Genomic DNA, 16397 nt, shown 5'->3' on the forward strand with positions numbered 1-16397 from the left:
CGCCGCCGAGCCAAGGACAACAGCGGCCTCCAGTGAAGTCCCACGGGCGGGACCCGCCCCTCCACCCCTTTGCTTAGAGATACATGCTCGGGTCCAGGCAAACAACACTCTGGGGCCAGTCAAAGCCAGCTTGAATGCCCTCTCCTGCCCTGCATCCCTGGCATCCGGGTCTCTGGCCCCCTGTGCGGTGCGCCTTGACTCTCACTGCTTTGCAGCTGCAGCATTTGGGGGAACCCGCATGTGACGGGTCCGAGCTGTCTGTGTCCCTCTGGGCAGGGTGCGGCCCACCTTGGACCCTGGACCTCCTGAGAGGCCGCGGACATGCGTGGCGGGAAATGGTGACATCCCTGGGAGATGCCCTGCCTGGCCTGTCGTGGGCCTTCAACCATGAGGGAGGTGGGCAGTGAGGATGCGTGCGTCTCACAAGCGGGCAGGTCCTCTGAGGGTGGCCGGTGGGACATGCCCCGTCCTGGCCTGGAGCGGCCTCGGGTTGGCGGATACAGGCTGCGCAGGAGCCTGGGTTCCCGCAACTGCTGTGCCCTGGAAGCTGCCACATCCCACGCGAGTCAGGGGCCTGTGTGCGGCGACAGTGGCCACACTTTGCCCCAGACACTGTCTGACTGATCGGGACGTCCTTGGTTGGAAGTCCTGCCTGCCTGCCTGGGCGCCGGGGTGAGCCTCATGAGGCCCACCCTCCGGTGTGGCGCGGGGGAAGGAGGGGGGGGGGGGGCCGGCGGGGCGGGGCCGCCGGCAGCAACGGGTCAATGGATGTGTGGCCGTCCTGCATCTCTGAAAGGGTCCTGGGGCACAGGAGGGCCCATGTGTGTGGCTGTGGTCTCCTGTCCCGGCCTCTCACCGGTCATGTGAAGATCACACCCCCACAGTTGGCTTAACTCAGGATCGCTTTGTGGCCCTGCTTGGCCATGTAGCCGAGAGGCATAGGGTGTGGGGACAGCTGGCTCCCGTGGCCATCTGACTCAGCTGTCGGCAGTCAGGGCTTCTGGGGGTTTTTCTAGGGCAGGTTCGGGTGCGGGCGTGCCACAGGTGTGCCTGTGGGCGCCTAGGCTGCGCGGCACTCCGGGAACAGGACAGGCGGACCACAGTTCTGCACCCGTTTGTGCGATGTCATCTGTCTAGATGGTGGTTTGGAAGCAGGGACAGCTTTACCCCCTGGGGGGCATTTGGCAATGTCTGGGCATCGTTGGTCACCACCACCGAGGCAGCAGGCAGCTGCTCCTGGCTCATCTGGTGGGTGGTGGCCAGGACGCTGCTGAACACCACCTCTCCAGCTGAGAGTTATGTGACTCCAAGTGCCAGGCATGGCCGGGGGTGAGCTATGGGTGAAACCCCACGGATGGCAGTCCCCACTGCACAGGTGCAGGGTCACGGGACTGAGGGAGGGGGCACAGAGTTGTTTTAATAAGGGAACCGGGGTACTTTTCCTGCTGGGTGCTCAGTCACCTGCCCAGAGATCTGGCATCTTGACGTTGGCTGTCCCCCAGCCAGCAGGTTCTGCCTTGTCAGCAATAGGTGTAGGGGCCCTTTTTTGTGGGCCAGTAGACATGGCCAAACCCTTCTGCAGCTCTGACTCTGAATGGTCTGGACGGCCACCCCCCCGTAGAAGGGCAGGACCTTGGTGGCACCCAAATGACCCTGTCCTTGAGGCTTAAAGGACAGCGAGGCTGCGTGGGCACGTTTCGAGCCTGGTGTCTGGTTCTGTACTGGGGTTGATTGAAATCCATCATGGCCAACCTACTGAGCGCACTTCTCTATGTCACCTAAGTTTGTGTTCATCTTTGAGTGTGAGGCCTTAGAGTTCAGCAAGTTCTTATGTTTCTTTAGCGTTTTTCAGTCTTTTGGAGATGTAGCCTCCAGATTCTGAAGACTTTATCTTCGCAGTGAGGCGTTTTTGCTGCGTCTGTGTGTCCGAGGGAGAAGCAAGCCATTACCTTGAGCAGTGTGGTGCTTTTTAGTGGCAGTGAGTCTCTGGTGCCGGCCCTGGACAGAGGGCCACACCAGGCTGGTCCTGCCATGGTCTCCCTTGCCCCCAGCAGGAGCCTGCTGCAGTGGACGGTACGGCAGGGGAGTGGGGTTACATTGCAACTCACATGCAGAATGAGAACCAACGGGCAGCTTGCGCTTGTCACCGCGGTCTCTCCTGAAGCCCCCAATGTCCGGTCAACTTGTACCGCCGCGTTCGCATGGCCCTGTAACCTGGCGCTTTCCTTCCAAGCGACGGGGTGGTCGTCCGTGGGGCCAAGAGGCATTTTCAAGGCAGGCCCAGGTCAGGAGACCAGGCTTTGACACCTGGTCCTGTTATCTGCCGTCTGCCGCTGGGCTGGGTGGCAGCTCCTCTTCAGAACTCCTGCGGGATGAGGCGGTGGACTCCGAGGGGAGGCTGGCTGTGAGGGTGCTGGGAGCTTGCAGAAGTGTGCGTCACGCGTGGTCGTCCTGTGGGCGCATATGTGTGGTGTGCGCACGCGCGTCACATGCCTGCTCCAAAGGTGACCCTGAGGCTTTACCACGCTGCAAATCGTTACATAAAGAGCAAATTCTGTCGATTAGATGGTGCTTATGAAGGGGCAAAATGAAGTTGAAGACGTCAGGAATCTTGTCAGCAGCAGGACTGGCCACGTAAACGTTTTCTGCCTGACAGTTGAGTGGTTACCAAGTGCCTCGAAGGCAAAGTTCTGTCTTTTCTGTCCTGTCTGTGCCTGTCAGCACCTAGCACGTGCAGGATAGCCCAAAGCTCTCAGTGCTTTCCACTGCATTTGGGCTTTGGATCCAGAATACTTCCTAGCGGTGTGATCCCGCTGAACTTTGGTTTCCCATTTCCTGCGGAAGGGAAAAACCCCTCGCCCAGTGCTTGATATGGTCCCTGGTGGAGCTGGTTCTCTCCCCACGCTGCCAGGGTGAGTGGCCTTCCAGATTACCGAGGGTCCCCGGTGCCCCAGAGGCCACCTCTGTGCTGGCACCAATGCCATGTTGTGTCTGCAGCTGCCTGGCCCGTGTGCGGCGCCCTGATGTCTACTGCAGGCCTCCAGGCCTTGGGCCTCACTTCCTGGGGGTGGATGGTCCCCGGATAGACTCCAAAGAGGAGATAATCAGGACTGCTTGGCTGTGGAGTGGGGAGGGTGGTACGTGGGTATTTGCTCCAGTCTCTTATGGCCTGTGGTAACTTAAAATGTTGACAGCTACTTCCATTTTTTTGATGGGGGGATGGCCGTCCAGACCATTCAGAGTCTCACTCCATCGCCCAGGCTGGAGGGCAGGGGCACACTCATGGCCACTGTAGCCTTGATCTTCTGGGCTCGGGCGATCCTTCCACCTCAGCCTTCCAAGTACCTAGAACCACAGGCATGTGTCACCACACTCCAGCTAATTTTTTGATTTATTGCAGAGACAAGAGGTTGTCGTATTGCTCAGGCTGGTCTCGAACCCCTGAGCTCAGGTGATCCTCTCGCCTCCGCCTCCCAAAGTGCTGGGATGACAGGTATGATCCATTTTTTAAAAAGGTGCTGCGTGGACGTGGAGCTCAGTCATGGCCTTTGCAGCCGCCCTCTCGCAGGCAAGGCAGTGACGCAGCCGTGAGGGGCAGACCCGCTTCACGGGACGGCCAGGGCCAGGCCCAGGCACCCGCGCCCCTGCCCGCCACTGACCTGCCATCTCGCCATCACCAAGGATCCCTCCCTTCTCAATGGACTTCTCTGTGGCGGAGCACGGCTGCTGGCCCGCTTGCCTTCTGTCTCCGGGCCAGGTGGGCCTTGGCGAGCCGAGGGGTGTGCTGCGACTTGCCATTCTGTGCTGCTGTCTTCCCGCCAGGCTGCAGTGGTCTCTGAAGGCGTAGGCAGGCCCTCTCATGGCGCAGGGCATGGGTGTCGCTCCCTGCTGGCTTCTGTCTGGGCTGCCCAGCGCAGGCCAGCCACCACGCAGCCTCGTGCCCCTTCCCTGCACGCCGGGGGGGATCTGCTGTGCCCTTTCGGAGTGAGTGGACTGGACTTACATTGCGGCAGCTGGCTTCGTGGGGTGCTGGGGGCCGCTTGGGTCGTGTCGGCTCCAGTAGAAGAGGGTTGAGGGGCAGGAACCACTGGTTGTTCTCTAGAGAACCGTCTGCTCCCGGCGAGACTCCGGCTTGGGGCCCTGGGGCCACACTTTGAGAAACACAGCTCTGCCTTGTTGCACTTGTTGCCTCAGTGTGTTTGCTGGGGGACAAATCCAGGCACTTGTCAGCCGTCCTGATTTGTCCTGGCTCGGTGTCGCCCTTCCTCCATCTTGGAGGTCCCAGGCCAGAGCGTGCAGGGAGCCTGGTGTCTCCACCACCACAGGGCCAGGACGCCTGTCGGCGGACACAGGCAGCATCAAGCCCCAGCCGGTGTGTCACCAGCCCCAGTCTCTGGCTTTACCCTTCGGGAGACTCCTGAACCCTTAAGGGGTAGAGCACACTGTCAGATCCCAGGGAGGAGGCTGACTCTTAGGTTTACTGCCTGTCCAGCCCAGACTGGGGCAGCAGTCTCAAGAGGGGAGCTGCCAGGGAGGACGCGCACATGCCAGGGGGTACAGACTCCCTCGGCCTGAGAACCGCCGGGTGTTCTTCTGGGAAAGGTCTGAGCTCAGCCACCCAGTGGAAATCCGCCCTGATGTCCAGCGTACCCGAGGCCGTCTCGCGGCTCCCCAGCCAAGGCCTCTCCTTCACCAGCAAGAGTGGATTTGCGCTTCGTGGGCCAGTATGGCTTCAGGGTTCATTGTCAGGTGCGGTGTGTGTTGGGAGGACCCAGAAGCCATGCGTGACAAGCCCTGCCAGCAAGAAAGGGAGATCAGACGAGCGCACGGGGCAGAGGGTCAGGCCTCCCTCCCGGCCTGTGTCCTCCGCCCACAGCTCTTTGGAAACGCCCTCCGCCCAGCCCGGACGTGTGTGCTCCCTTGGCAGTAGAGAGAATGTGATCTTAACTCTCATCGAAAAGATGTAGGGGGGTCCCTACTGCCTTAAGGAGCATTTGTCACGACCACATACAGATCTTTCTCTCAGGACCTGGGTCTAAAAGTGCTGCACTTTCAGAATTGATGGTTCTGTCTAGGATGAAACAAAATAGCTGGTTTGGAGGTGGAGTTGCAGCTGCCTTTTCTCACATAGCCTCTCACGTGTCTGGTTTATGAAGACTTTGTTATCCTTACCAACATCAGATAGAACTGTGCCCCAGTAGACCAAGAGACAAGAGCCTCAACCAGATTTTGGTCTCTTTTCTAGAAAACCATTCCTGGTTCAAGAGTGGAAGGAAGCCTAGGCAACATAGCGAGACCCCCGTCTCTACAAAAAAAAGTTTTAAAATGAGCCGAACGTGGTGGCATGTACCTATAGTCCCAGCCACTTGAGAGGCTGAGGTAGGTGGATAGCTTGAACCCAGGAAGTTGAGGTTGCAATGAGCTATGATCACAGCACTACACTCCAGCCTGGGCAACAGAGTGAGACCCTGTCTCAAAAAAAAAGGGAAGGTAAGTGGATTTATCACCTATTCTCCAGTAGCAGCTACCACCTGGGTGGGAAAAAAGGCCCAAGCTGAAGAGTAAACTTGAGAGTTGTGAAAATATTTGTCCATGTGCTCAAATCTCCACCCTAACCTAAGGGAGGTGCCAGCCTCACAGTCTGACGGAACGGGCTCCAGTGCGTGGAATGTTACTCCCACTGTCGCAGAAGCCCACAAGGTCAGGCCTCCGTGAGCGCCTTGCCCCTTTGACACCGCCCGCCTGGGACCACTGTCCTCAGCCGTGCCAGCCTCCTCCTGCCCTCGAGCACAGCAGGCTCACTCCTGCCTCAGTGACTGCGTCTGGTGCGCCCTCCACCTGGAGGCCATTCCCACAGCCTGCCCAAGTTGGCTCCTTATCATTGGGCAGTGCTCACCCGGGTGTCGCCTCCCTAGAGGCCTTTTCTTACCCCCATCTGAGGCTTTCTGTGCAACTGTCCTGTCTCAGGATCCTTGTGGAGCATATTACTACTAGAGAGAATCTTTTTTTTTTTGACTCAGTGTCACCCAGGCTGGAGGGCAGGGGCATGCTCACGGCCACCGCAGCCTCGACCTGCTGGGCTCCGGCAATCCCTCTGCCTCAGCTTTCCAAGTAGCTGGATCTACAGCCATGTGCTACCACACCTGGCTAATTTTTTGATTTATTGTAGAGATGAGGTCTCACCAAGTTGCCCAGGCTGGCCTCGAATTCCTGGGCTCAGGCAGTCTTTTTTAACAAGTGTATTTATTTAAATTAAATAGAGATGAGGCTCTCACTGTGTTGCCCAGACTGGTCTTCAAGACCTGGCTTCAAGCAGTCCTCCCACCTTGGCCTCCACAATGCTGGGATTACAGGCATGAGCCACTGTGCTTGGCCAAAATTCTGATTTCAGTTAACTGTCAGTCTTCCCCACAAGAATGTATTGAAAACCTTTCTGCCTTGGTTGTTCTGCAGTTTCATACAGTGTTTCTGGATGTGTTTATTATTGTCTGAAGATTCCATATCTTTAATCAGTTCTGGAAAATGTTGAAGTGTCGCTTTAAATATTGCCTCTGCTCCATTCTCAGGCTTCGACTTTCTCGTTTCCCATGTTCGTGTTTTCTCTTAATTGATAGAAGCACGCTGTTGGCTAATTTTCTCAGATCTCTTCTCCACCAATTCTCTCTTTAACTTGGTCTAATCTCTATGTGACCCATCTGTTGCATTTTACATTTCAGTAATTATTTGAGTCAGGGTCTCACTCCATTGTCCAGGCTGGAGTGCAGTGGCATGATCACAGCACATCGCAGCCTCAACCGAGGTGCATGCGCCCACACCTGGCTCATGTTTTGCTTTTTTGTAGAGACAAGGTCTCATCATGTTGGCGAGGCTGGTCTTGAACTCCTGGCTCAAGCAGTCTTTCCACCTCGGCCTCCCAGAGTGCTGGAATTCCAGATGTAGGCTACTGCACCTGGCCTCTCTAAGTTTTAGTGTTACTTTTTCCCCAAATCTACCTGGTCTCTATCTTTTGCAGTCATGTTATTTTCTCATGTTTGTAATTCTTTCTTTTTGGCTTTAATCATTTGAAACTTGCTTATATCTTATAATGTATTTGGCCATTCTATTATCTTAAGTTTTTTCGGGGGTCTTTATCCTAGTTGTTTAATTCCCCAAGTCTTGTGATGGCTTATTTTTGCACACATTTTGTATTTTGTATTTTTTTTTTTTTGAATTGGAGTCTCACTCTATCGCCCAGACTGGAGTGCAGTAGCCGCTCCCAGCCACCGCAGCCTCGCCCTGCTGGGCTCCGGCGATCCTTCTGCCTCAGCCTTCCAAGTAGCTGGAACTACAGGCACGCGTTACCACACCCGGATAATATTTTGTATTTATTATAGAGATGCGGTCTCACCAAGTTGGCCAGGCGGGTCTCGAACCCATGGGCTCAGGCAGTTCACTCACCTCGGCTCCCAAAGCGCGGGATTACAGTCTGAGCCACTGAGCCCGGGCGTATTTTGGATTTTGAGCGCCTCTTTGGCAGAGCTGTATCTGTGGGAATCCTTGCCCTGGCTGAGGGTAGATCTCTTCAGAGTGTTGTATTTCTTCTGCCAGATGTCACAGGGTTGTTGTCAGCCTGGGTCCACTTTTGTGTCACATTTGTAGCCTGGGGAGCTTCACACCGTGTAGCGAGCACAAGTCCACTCTCAAATATCCGTGATCACAGATTACTAGAGGACATACTTTCCCCTCATTCAGAGCGTTCTTACTGCCAGTGTGTGCCAGCATGCTAATGTTTTTCCTGATCTGTTCTGCCCTCTGAGGGTCCCAGCTCTGCACTGGATCTGAGTTGCAGTTCCCTGGTCCAGGTGAGCCTGGGTCAGCTGGAAGGGCCTGACCCTGTGCACCACGTGGTCTCTGGCTCCCTCACCGTTCTCGTCCCGGCGGAGGCCTTGTTTCCTTGCACGCTCATCTGTGTGACAAGAGGGTGTGGGGGGCAGCCGGTGCTTCCAGGGTTTGGCAGTGGAGGGTTTGAGTTCCTGCCTGGTTGCCTTGCCAGAGGCGGCAGCTCCCCCTCCCACCCGCACCTCCTGATGGTCGCTGCAGCTGTGTGTCCACATGGGCCTGCCACGTGGTGGGGCGGGGCTGCCGAATGCGACTGTGAGATGACTGGGGGTGCTCCAGGTTCAGCAGCCCTGCTGCTGGGGGGCTTGGCGTCTGCCTTGGCGTCCTCAGAGGACCTCCATTTTCCCTTTTCACCCTGACGTTCAATCTGCAGCATTTCCTACGGCTGCAAAGCTGTTGTTGCCATCAGCCCCACAGACTGGCAGATTAAAACCACGCCGGGGAGCCGTCGCTGGCTGGTATTTCCTCTGCGCTGGCACGCAGGACACTCCCGCGTGAGCAGGACTGACCTTTACAGGGGTGCGGTTTAAAAGAGCAGCTGCAAGATGTGGATGCCGTTGAGGAAGGTGTCTGGGGCCTCCTGTCGTGCCGCTGCCACAGGCATGGGTCGCCCCTCACATCTGGGCAGCAGGCACACGGCAGCCTTTTCCCTCCAAGAGGGCTCTCTCCAGCTCCACGTGGGTCCTGCTTTTGCTTTGTGTCCGCTTTCTGCTTGGTGACTGCATGTGTCCTGTGGCCTCACAGGGGTGCCAGGGCTGCCCACACGTTCCTGTGTCCGAGGATTGGTCCTAGTGGCCCTGACCACAGACATCCACAAGGGGACAGGACTCACTCAGGTGCACCCTGCATTCACACCCAACTCCTTTTGACAGGTTCTGCTTTTCTTTTGTAGAGATGGGGTGTTGCCTGTGTTGCCCAGGCTGGTCTCAGACTCCTGGCCTCAAGCAGTCCTCCCACCTCAGCCTCCCAAAGTGCTGGGATTGCACACGTGAGCTCCTGTGCCCACAGTAGCAAACAAAAATGCCACTAGAAAGAAGATACCTTTTTTTTTTTTTTTTTTTTGGGTTGGAGTCTCACCCTGTCACCCAGACTGGAGTGCAGTGGCCGCTCCTGCTGGGCTCCGGCGATCCTTCCACCTCAGCCTTCCAAATAGCTGGAACTACAGGTGAGCGCTACCACACTCGGCTAATTTTTTTCATTTATTGTAGAGATGAGGTCTCACCAAGGTGCCGGGCGGGTCTCGAAACCGTGGGCTCAGGCAGTCCACTTACCTCAGCCTCCCAAGGTGCGGGATTACAGGCTGAGCCACCGAGCCTAGCTCAGAAGATACCTTTAAAAGAAACGCAAGTTTGACGCTGTCGCCTCCCTGTGCCGTCTGGCCCCTGCCCTGTGTCCCTACCTGCTTCGACCGTCTCCCTCTAGGAGGCTCTGCTCGTGGCTTCCTCTGCTGGGAATGTTCTTCCTGCTCCTGCCTCCTGGCCTCGCCTCCCGACCATCTACGGGCTTGTGCCACACCCCCTCCTCCAGGCCGTTCTGGCCCTCTCCCCAGCCCCCATGTCTCCTGTGTGAGGCGCCCGACCCCGCTGCACTCGCAGGGCTGTCTGGGTCCTCCTCCCGTCCTATAGGCACAGGCTCCATGAGGACCGCGATCAGGACCCTGGTGGCCCACCCCGAGCACCGTGCTGGTGCAGGGAAGGTTCTCAGTATTGTCGAGGAAGGCCTGGTGGCCCGCCATCCGCACAGGTGACCAGTGCCATCCCTCCTTCAGAAAGTGCGTGTGAAGGCGGGAGGCGCCCCATGCACAGGGCCCCTTCTCACTACTGAGGAGGTTGGGGGTGCGGGCCCAGCGCCCGAGCCCCCAGGGGCCGTCACCTTTCCCATCAGAAGGTGGAGCCTGGGGGTCATCTGTCAAGTAGCAGAAGAGGGAAACCGTTCCCCAGGCAGGTGGTGGCTTCCTGGTGACAGGCTCAGGCCTGGGGTCAGACGTAGTTGGTGGGACACTTCCCAGTGGTGTGACCTTGGCCTCTCCATCTGTGTTCCCTGCCCGTTTCCTGGAGCCGCTCTCTGGTTTCGATGGAAGCGTTCACGGAAGGCGTGAGAGCCAGGCCTCCTGTGCAGCGGGGCTGGGTGCTCCCTCCGGCCTCCACGGGGTGCGCGGTGTCTTGTGCAGTGGCCCCTGCTCACACGGCTGGCAAGGGGAGGGGCGTGGCCCCTGCCCTCAGGGAGATGGCAGCTCCCTTCAGCCTCTGCCTCTGGAGGGAGGGCCTGGGAGGGGGACTTCCTGTCGCCCCAGCCCTTGGCTGAGCCCCGGGCTGTGTGTGATGCTTGCCAAGAGGCTCATGAGAAGAGCAGAGGGCGGTCCAGAGCCCCGGGCGCGTCCACGCTCGCCCTCCCCACCACGTCCTCCTGGCTCCTTGGCCTTTCTTGTCTGTGGGTCCGGAGCAGTCCACGGTGCCGTGGCGAGCTTGACTGTGCTGGAATGTTCCCCGAGGAGGCAGGGTGCTGTTCTGGTGGTTGCTCACACCCAGCAGTCCTGGGCTGCGGACTGGTGTTGGCAGAAGGAGCTCAGGTCAAGCAGCTTCCCCAGGGCCACAGCTAACCGCGTGAGGGAGCCAGGCTTCGAGTCCAGAGCTGGCCAGCCCTTCCCACTCAAGCCTCGTATGGCTCTGGGCTGCCTGGAGGGCCTTGAGTCCGCAGGGTAGCCACGTGCAGACCCCCACACGGACGGGTGTCCGCACCCCACTTTCTGCTGTGGGTATGAGTGAGGAGACGGGCCCTGCGAATGGCCTAGGCTGCTGTGTCAGGGGTCGACTGCGGGACACTGAGGTCCTGGGCCGCGGAGTAGCTTGGGGGCCCTGTGCCCCTGGAGGGGTGGGCCAGCTGGGCCGCAGGGCCACCTGTGTGCTCCCCTCGTGGCCGCCGCCCCCCTTCCTCGCATGGGTTGCTGGTTTACTGCCTGTTTCCCAGCCGGCCACCTCCCTTCCCTGCTGTGTAACGCCTTTTCCGTGGCCAAGAGTGGGGAGTGTGTTTGGGCGGGGGAGTACCAGGTTGTGATGGCTGGACTCAGGGTCTTTTGGCCATGCGGTGCTGGAACGCGGGACGCTCCGTGGCACCTCCCAGCCACACTGCCTTCCCCTGAGGGCAGCATTCAGTGACCACCTGCGATGGTCAGCACATGGTTATGGGGCAGAACTTACGGCCAAGCCTTGGTTCGCACAAGCATCTGAGAGGCTTCAGCCAAGCTCGGCGGTCCACAAGTTAGGCGCACATGCATTTCTTTTTTCTTTTTGAGTTGGAGTCTCACTCAGTTGCCCAGACTGGAGTGTAGTGGCCACCCCCGGCCACCGCAGCCTCGACCTGCTGGGCTCCGGCAATCCTTCCGCCTCAGCCTTCCAAGTAGCTGGAACTACAGGCATGCGCTACCACGCCCGGCTAATTTTTGATTTATTGTAGAGATGAGGTCTCGCCAAGTTGCCCAGGCGGGTCTCGAACCCGCGGGCTCAGGCAATCCACTCACCTCAGCCTCCCAAGGCGCGGGTTTACAGGCTGAGCCACCAAGCCTGGCCTGCGCACATGTATTTCTGACCTACCGCATTCTCCGCTTATGGCCGGTTTGCCAGGACGCAGCCCCGTGGCGAGTCGAGGAGCGTCTGCACTGACCAGAAAGTGCCGCAGGACTGAATGGTCTCTCCTCCCACCCTCCCATGTCTGGAGGCAGCGCAGAGCGGGCCGGCCTGTTTATAGCAGGCTTCCTGCCACGCTTGGCAGGCCCAGAGAAAAGCTGACACCAGCAGGTCCTGAGGACTCGGCTTGCCGAGTTTCCAGTGTGTTCCATCCTCCCCTCACTTAGGGCCTGCCGTGGCCAGAGCCCGGCCTCATGCAGCCTCCCACGGTGGCAGTGTCACCGCCCTCCCACCGCCTTCTTGCCGCCGGGGGAGGCAGTGCTGCCTCTCTGTAAGCTGTGTGGTTGCTGACTGTGGCTGAGAGCCCAGGCCACGCGGGAGAGTGGCATTTCTGGCCTGGCCAACCTGCGAGGGTCTCGTTTTGCGCGCAGTGGGCAGGGGAAGACGAAAGCAGAGCGAGGTCTGCCGGCGGTGCTGCGACGCCCTCAGTGTCAGGGCTTTCCCCTTCCCATGTTGCCTTCTTCCTGTGGCCTGCATCCCAGAGTGTGAGGCTTTTAGAGACCAGGGAACACCCAGGGATGTGGGGAAGGGATCTGGCCTTCAGGCCTGCGCTCGTGTCTCCTCCCCGTGGCTGCCCGACCCAGCCATGGACAGTCACCAGAGCGCTTTGTGTACGCCTGGCCAAGTGGCAGTGTGGGGAGCGGGCAGACGCCACCGCGTGGCTAAAGTTTCCATGGGCCTCGCCGCCACTGTGTGCTGTGAGCAGGGCCAGCCGGGCGGCAGGTACAACACTGGGGTGTTCACTTTCTCTGCTGAGCAGGGCTTTCCCTTCTTTTTTTTTTTTGAGTTGGAGTCTCACTCTGTCGCCCAGACTGGAGTACAGTGGCCGCTCCCGGCCACCACAGCCTCGACCCACTGGGCTCTGGTGATCCTTCCGCCTCAGCCTTCCGAGTAGGCGGAATTACAGGCACGCGCTACCACGCCTGGCTGATTTTTGGTTTATTGTAGAGATGAGGTCTCGCCAAGTTGCCCAGACGAGTCTCGAACCCGCGGACTCAGGCAATCCACTCACCTCAGCCTCCCAAAGGCGCGGGATTACAGGCTGAGCCACCGAGCCCCAACTGACTGTCACTTTTTAAGTCTCATGTGCACAGCAGCCCGGAGTGCAGCGGGCCCAGGGCGAGGTTGGCTGGGCTGTCTTGTCTCTGAGAGGTGGAATATTAAAAGCCAAAGTCCACCTCCATCTCACCCCCCCAGTGCTGTGGGCAGAATTCAGCAGACGGTGCTTATGGTACCTTCCGGTGGTGTCCCAACAGGGAACAGGGAGACTCCTGGGTCCAGCCAGGACTCCTAGGAGACCACTCGATATGCAGAAGTGATCTAGCAGAGTGACATGGGCCAGGGTGCCCAGCCAGTCGCCATGTTCTGGGAAGGGAGGAGATCGCGTGCTTTGAAGGGAGGACGGGATCACTGGTGAGATGCTGAGCCCGGAATGGTGCTCAGCAGTTATTCCAGGGAGTTTAGGACGTGCGCGCTGACTGGACAGCCTCCCCTTCCTGCTGGCGGCGTGTGGCATGGACACAAGTGCTTCTGCTTGGACGTAGAGAAAGCAGCCGCTGCGCCTGTCCTGCTGGGGGGTGTCGCTTCTCACCAGCTGGCCTATGTGCCTGGTCCCTCCCCTCTGTAATAAACCGATTTTTTTTCAATTCTGTGTCATCGTGTGGTTCTTCCAACATTTTTCTTAACAGAATAAACACTGGCGCACACTATTTTGGGGTGGTAGGCAGATGACTAGCGGGCAGGGACGAGGAGGGAAGGTCAAAGCTGTCCCTTCATCAGTGCTAAAATGCCTTTTTGTTTTTAGGATAAGGAAGCCTGTGTGGGCACCAACAATCAGAGCTACATCTGTGACACAGGACACTGCTGTGGACAGTCTCAGTGCTGCAACTACTACTATGAGCTCTGGTGTAAGTCCTTGCTGCGCGGTCTTGGGGTCTGGGTTCCTGCCTCTGTTGGGGGAGCCACGGACTGGCAGCTTCTCTTGGGGACAGTGCTGGCAAGTGGAGCCTGCTGACGGCGCCAGCACTTCCTCTGCAGAGGAGCCATGTGCCCTTGGGCGACACAGGCTGGCCTGGCGAGCGGGGTCTGCCTGGCCAGTTGTGGACGCCCCCGCCGGGCTTCTCCCGGGACCCTCTCCATGGTGCGCCGAGCCCTGGCTGCTTGGGTGTCCCCTTGGCTGGCCCAGCAGCCTGGACTTGCCCGCTCGGCAGAGGCTGTGAGCCACGTGGTGTGGTTGCCGGAATGAGCACTCGGGGGCTGCACTGCCGTCTTCTTGTAGGACCTCGGGGGCTCCCGATTGCCCTCGAGCTTCACGGGCTGCCTCTTCTGTGGTTCCCTCTGGAGGGGATGGCCTTTCCCAGGCCCGCACCTGCGGAGCCCTTTCGTTTCACCCCGTCCTTGAGCTGAAGCTCCTGGAGGCTTCACGGCGCCTCTCTGGTGCCGCCAGCCCATGCCCCTTTCTGAGGAGCCCCCACGGAGCCTGCAGCTTCGCTGTTTTAGACGGGGCGGGGCTCAGGGACTTGCTGAGGAACACAAGAGAGCCAAGCAGGTGGATGGGCTGCATGTAAATGTTTTAAGATGCAGATAGCTAGGGTTCCGTTTCTCCCTCTCACCCTGTTAAAGTCGAAGCTGGGCTGCCAAGAGGCCACAGAGCTGAGGCCTGGTCCTCGAGACTGGCCTGGCGGTGCCAGCTGTATCAGGAGCTGCCACAGCCTGCCTGACTGGCAGAGCTTCCTGGGCCACGGAGCAGACTCGGTGGACCCTGGAGGTGGGAGTGAGGGAGGGGACAGGGCGACCCAGATGGCAGATGGCAGCTGCTCGTGAGGAAGCAGGTGCTTTACCAGGGCTGGCAGGTCAGAGGAAGAGCCACATGGTGCCACGTGCCCTCCAGTGACGGGCAGTAGGCGGGAGGCGGGCAGGGCAGCACCTAGACGGGCGAGGGCTCCTGTCACACGGGTGGTGCTTGCTCTCCGAGTTCTCGGGGGACGGGGTCTGAAAGCAAGATGGCCGAGCACAGCAGCTCAGGCCTGTCATGCCCGCGCTTTGGGAGGCCAAGGCAGGAAGACTGCTGAGCCCGGGAGGCGAGGCTGTGGTGAGCTGCGATCACAGCCCCGCACTGAGTGTGGGTGTGAACGGGCCTGAGCCTCGTGAGTTGCGCTTTGTGTCTTTGAGCCCATCCCTCCACCTGCGTCTCAGCCTTGCCTGGACGTGGAAGCCAGGGCTTTGGGTGGTTTTCCCCTTCCCCTGGAGGAAAACCCTCAGCCAGGAGCTGCTTCAGAGTTCCCATGAGACATGCTGCCTCCTGGGTGGCGGCGGCCCTGGGAGAGGCGGCCAGGGAGTGTCGCTCCCACCGGGCCTTGTGCCTGCTGCCCCTTGGCAGGACTTCCCGTGCACTAAGGGCTGCCGTGCACACGCACGCACAGCTGTGCATGTCCTTCCACCCGCTGCAGCTTGAGCCAGCTGCCAGGCTGCATGGACAGCCCTGCAGGTCTGTTTCCAGCACAGCTGTTGCAGCCGCGGGACCTGGCTGTCGGCCGCCCCATGCCTTCTCGGGGCACTTGCACCGCGGTGTGCCGCTCCATCCTGTGTTCACTCAGCACACCTGTGCTCCTCTGGTCGTGGGCTGGGCGGCGCACGGATGTCCTAGAGGGCGATGGGGGCACAGACCCTGGCCCTACCTCCCGGGCTCTGGCTCAGTGAGTCTCACGTGGGCCTGAGGACTGACGTTATGCAAGCTCCTGCTTCAGGGACAGCGGCCGAGAGGAGATGGCGCAGGATGTCCCGATCCCAGGAGCCTGAGCCGGAGCTCTGATTCTCGCCCAGGGAGGCGCTGCAGTTGGGACTTTTCTGCCTTGAACTGGGGGGGGGTTTCCCGCCGGCCCCAGCGTTCCCCAGTGCAGGTTTCCGGGCTTCTGTGGGGAGGCTGCGTTTCTGGGCGGGCATTTCCCCAAGGTGGCAGCAGACCGAGCCAGTGCCACCCAGCTGTTTCCATCTGCCGTTGCTTGGCTTCTCTCAAAGCACCCGCTGTTGGCAGGGGTTCGGTAAGCAGGAGCTGACCGAATTTCCAGTGGACTTTGCCAAGAACAGAACCTAGAAGCACCTCCGGCGTGTTCCCAACCCACTTCTCTTTATGGAACGCTCTCTGGGGATTAAAAGGGACCCAAGGGGACACCCTTCGTGCTGGGTTCCGCCCATGACACTGCTGCCCCAGAGAGCTGCCTGCCTGTCGGGCCCGGGTCTGAGCACGCCATGCGTGTTCACTGGTTTAGGCCTCACTTTCACAGGTAAGGGAATTCAAACCTGCGGCCAAGGCCACAAGTAGGAAGTAGGTTTCGAGCTGGGCCGTGGCCCCAGGCCATCTGCCTCTTCTGTGGGAAGGTCAACCAGGCTTTTGGAAGGAGTTGCAAGTCGCCAGAGTCTCCTTTCTCGAATTCAGGCCTTGTCCCCAGGGGCAGTGACTGGTCTCCTGCTGAGAGCTGAGGGCCGAGATATCATCACAGTCCTGTGGGCAGGAGCATTGACTTACAGGTGTCTGTGCTTCCTGTGGGGAATTTCCTGCCAGTTGGGAAGCGGTGTCCTCCAAGTTTGTGGGGCCCTCTGACCGGCCCCCTGTGTTGGACTGTGATTGTTTTGGTCTTTTTGTTTTTTGGGGTTCTCTTTTGAGTTGGAGTCTCACTCCATCGCCCAGGCTGGAGTGCAGTGACACACTCACAGCCACCCAGTATTGACCAGGCAATCCTTCCGCCTCAGCCTTCTAAGTAGCCGGAACTACAGGCACGTGCTACCACGCCTGGCTAATTTTTTAAAATTTGTTATAGAGATGAGGTCTCACTGCTG

At 59.0% G+C, this 16397-nt stretch overlaps 1 protein-coding gene across 1 annotated transcript in view; it reads left to right on the top strand.

Moving 5' to 3' along the window:
• The window catches only part of LOC103260282 (WW domain binding protein 1 like), a 28713-nt gene that overhangs the window by 5449 nt on the left and 6867 nt on the right, over positions 1-16397 (top strand). Inside the window, exon 2 of the mRNA XM_008057937.2 lies at positions 13366-13468. Coding sequence (XP_008056128.2) covers positions 13366-13468 — 103 coding nt within the window. The remainder of the gene's footprint in view (positions 1-13365; positions 13469-16397) is intronic.

The sequence above is a fragment of the Carlito syrichta genome, unplaced genomic scaffold (genome assembly GCF_000164805.1).
Source record: "Carlito syrichta isolate Samal-C Ts95f unplaced genomic scaffold, Tarsius_syrichta-2.0.1 Scaffold303155, whole genome shotgun sequence".
NCBI classification, from domain to species: Eukaryota; Metazoa; Chordata; class Mammalia; order Primates; family Tarsiidae; genus Carlito; species Carlito syrichta.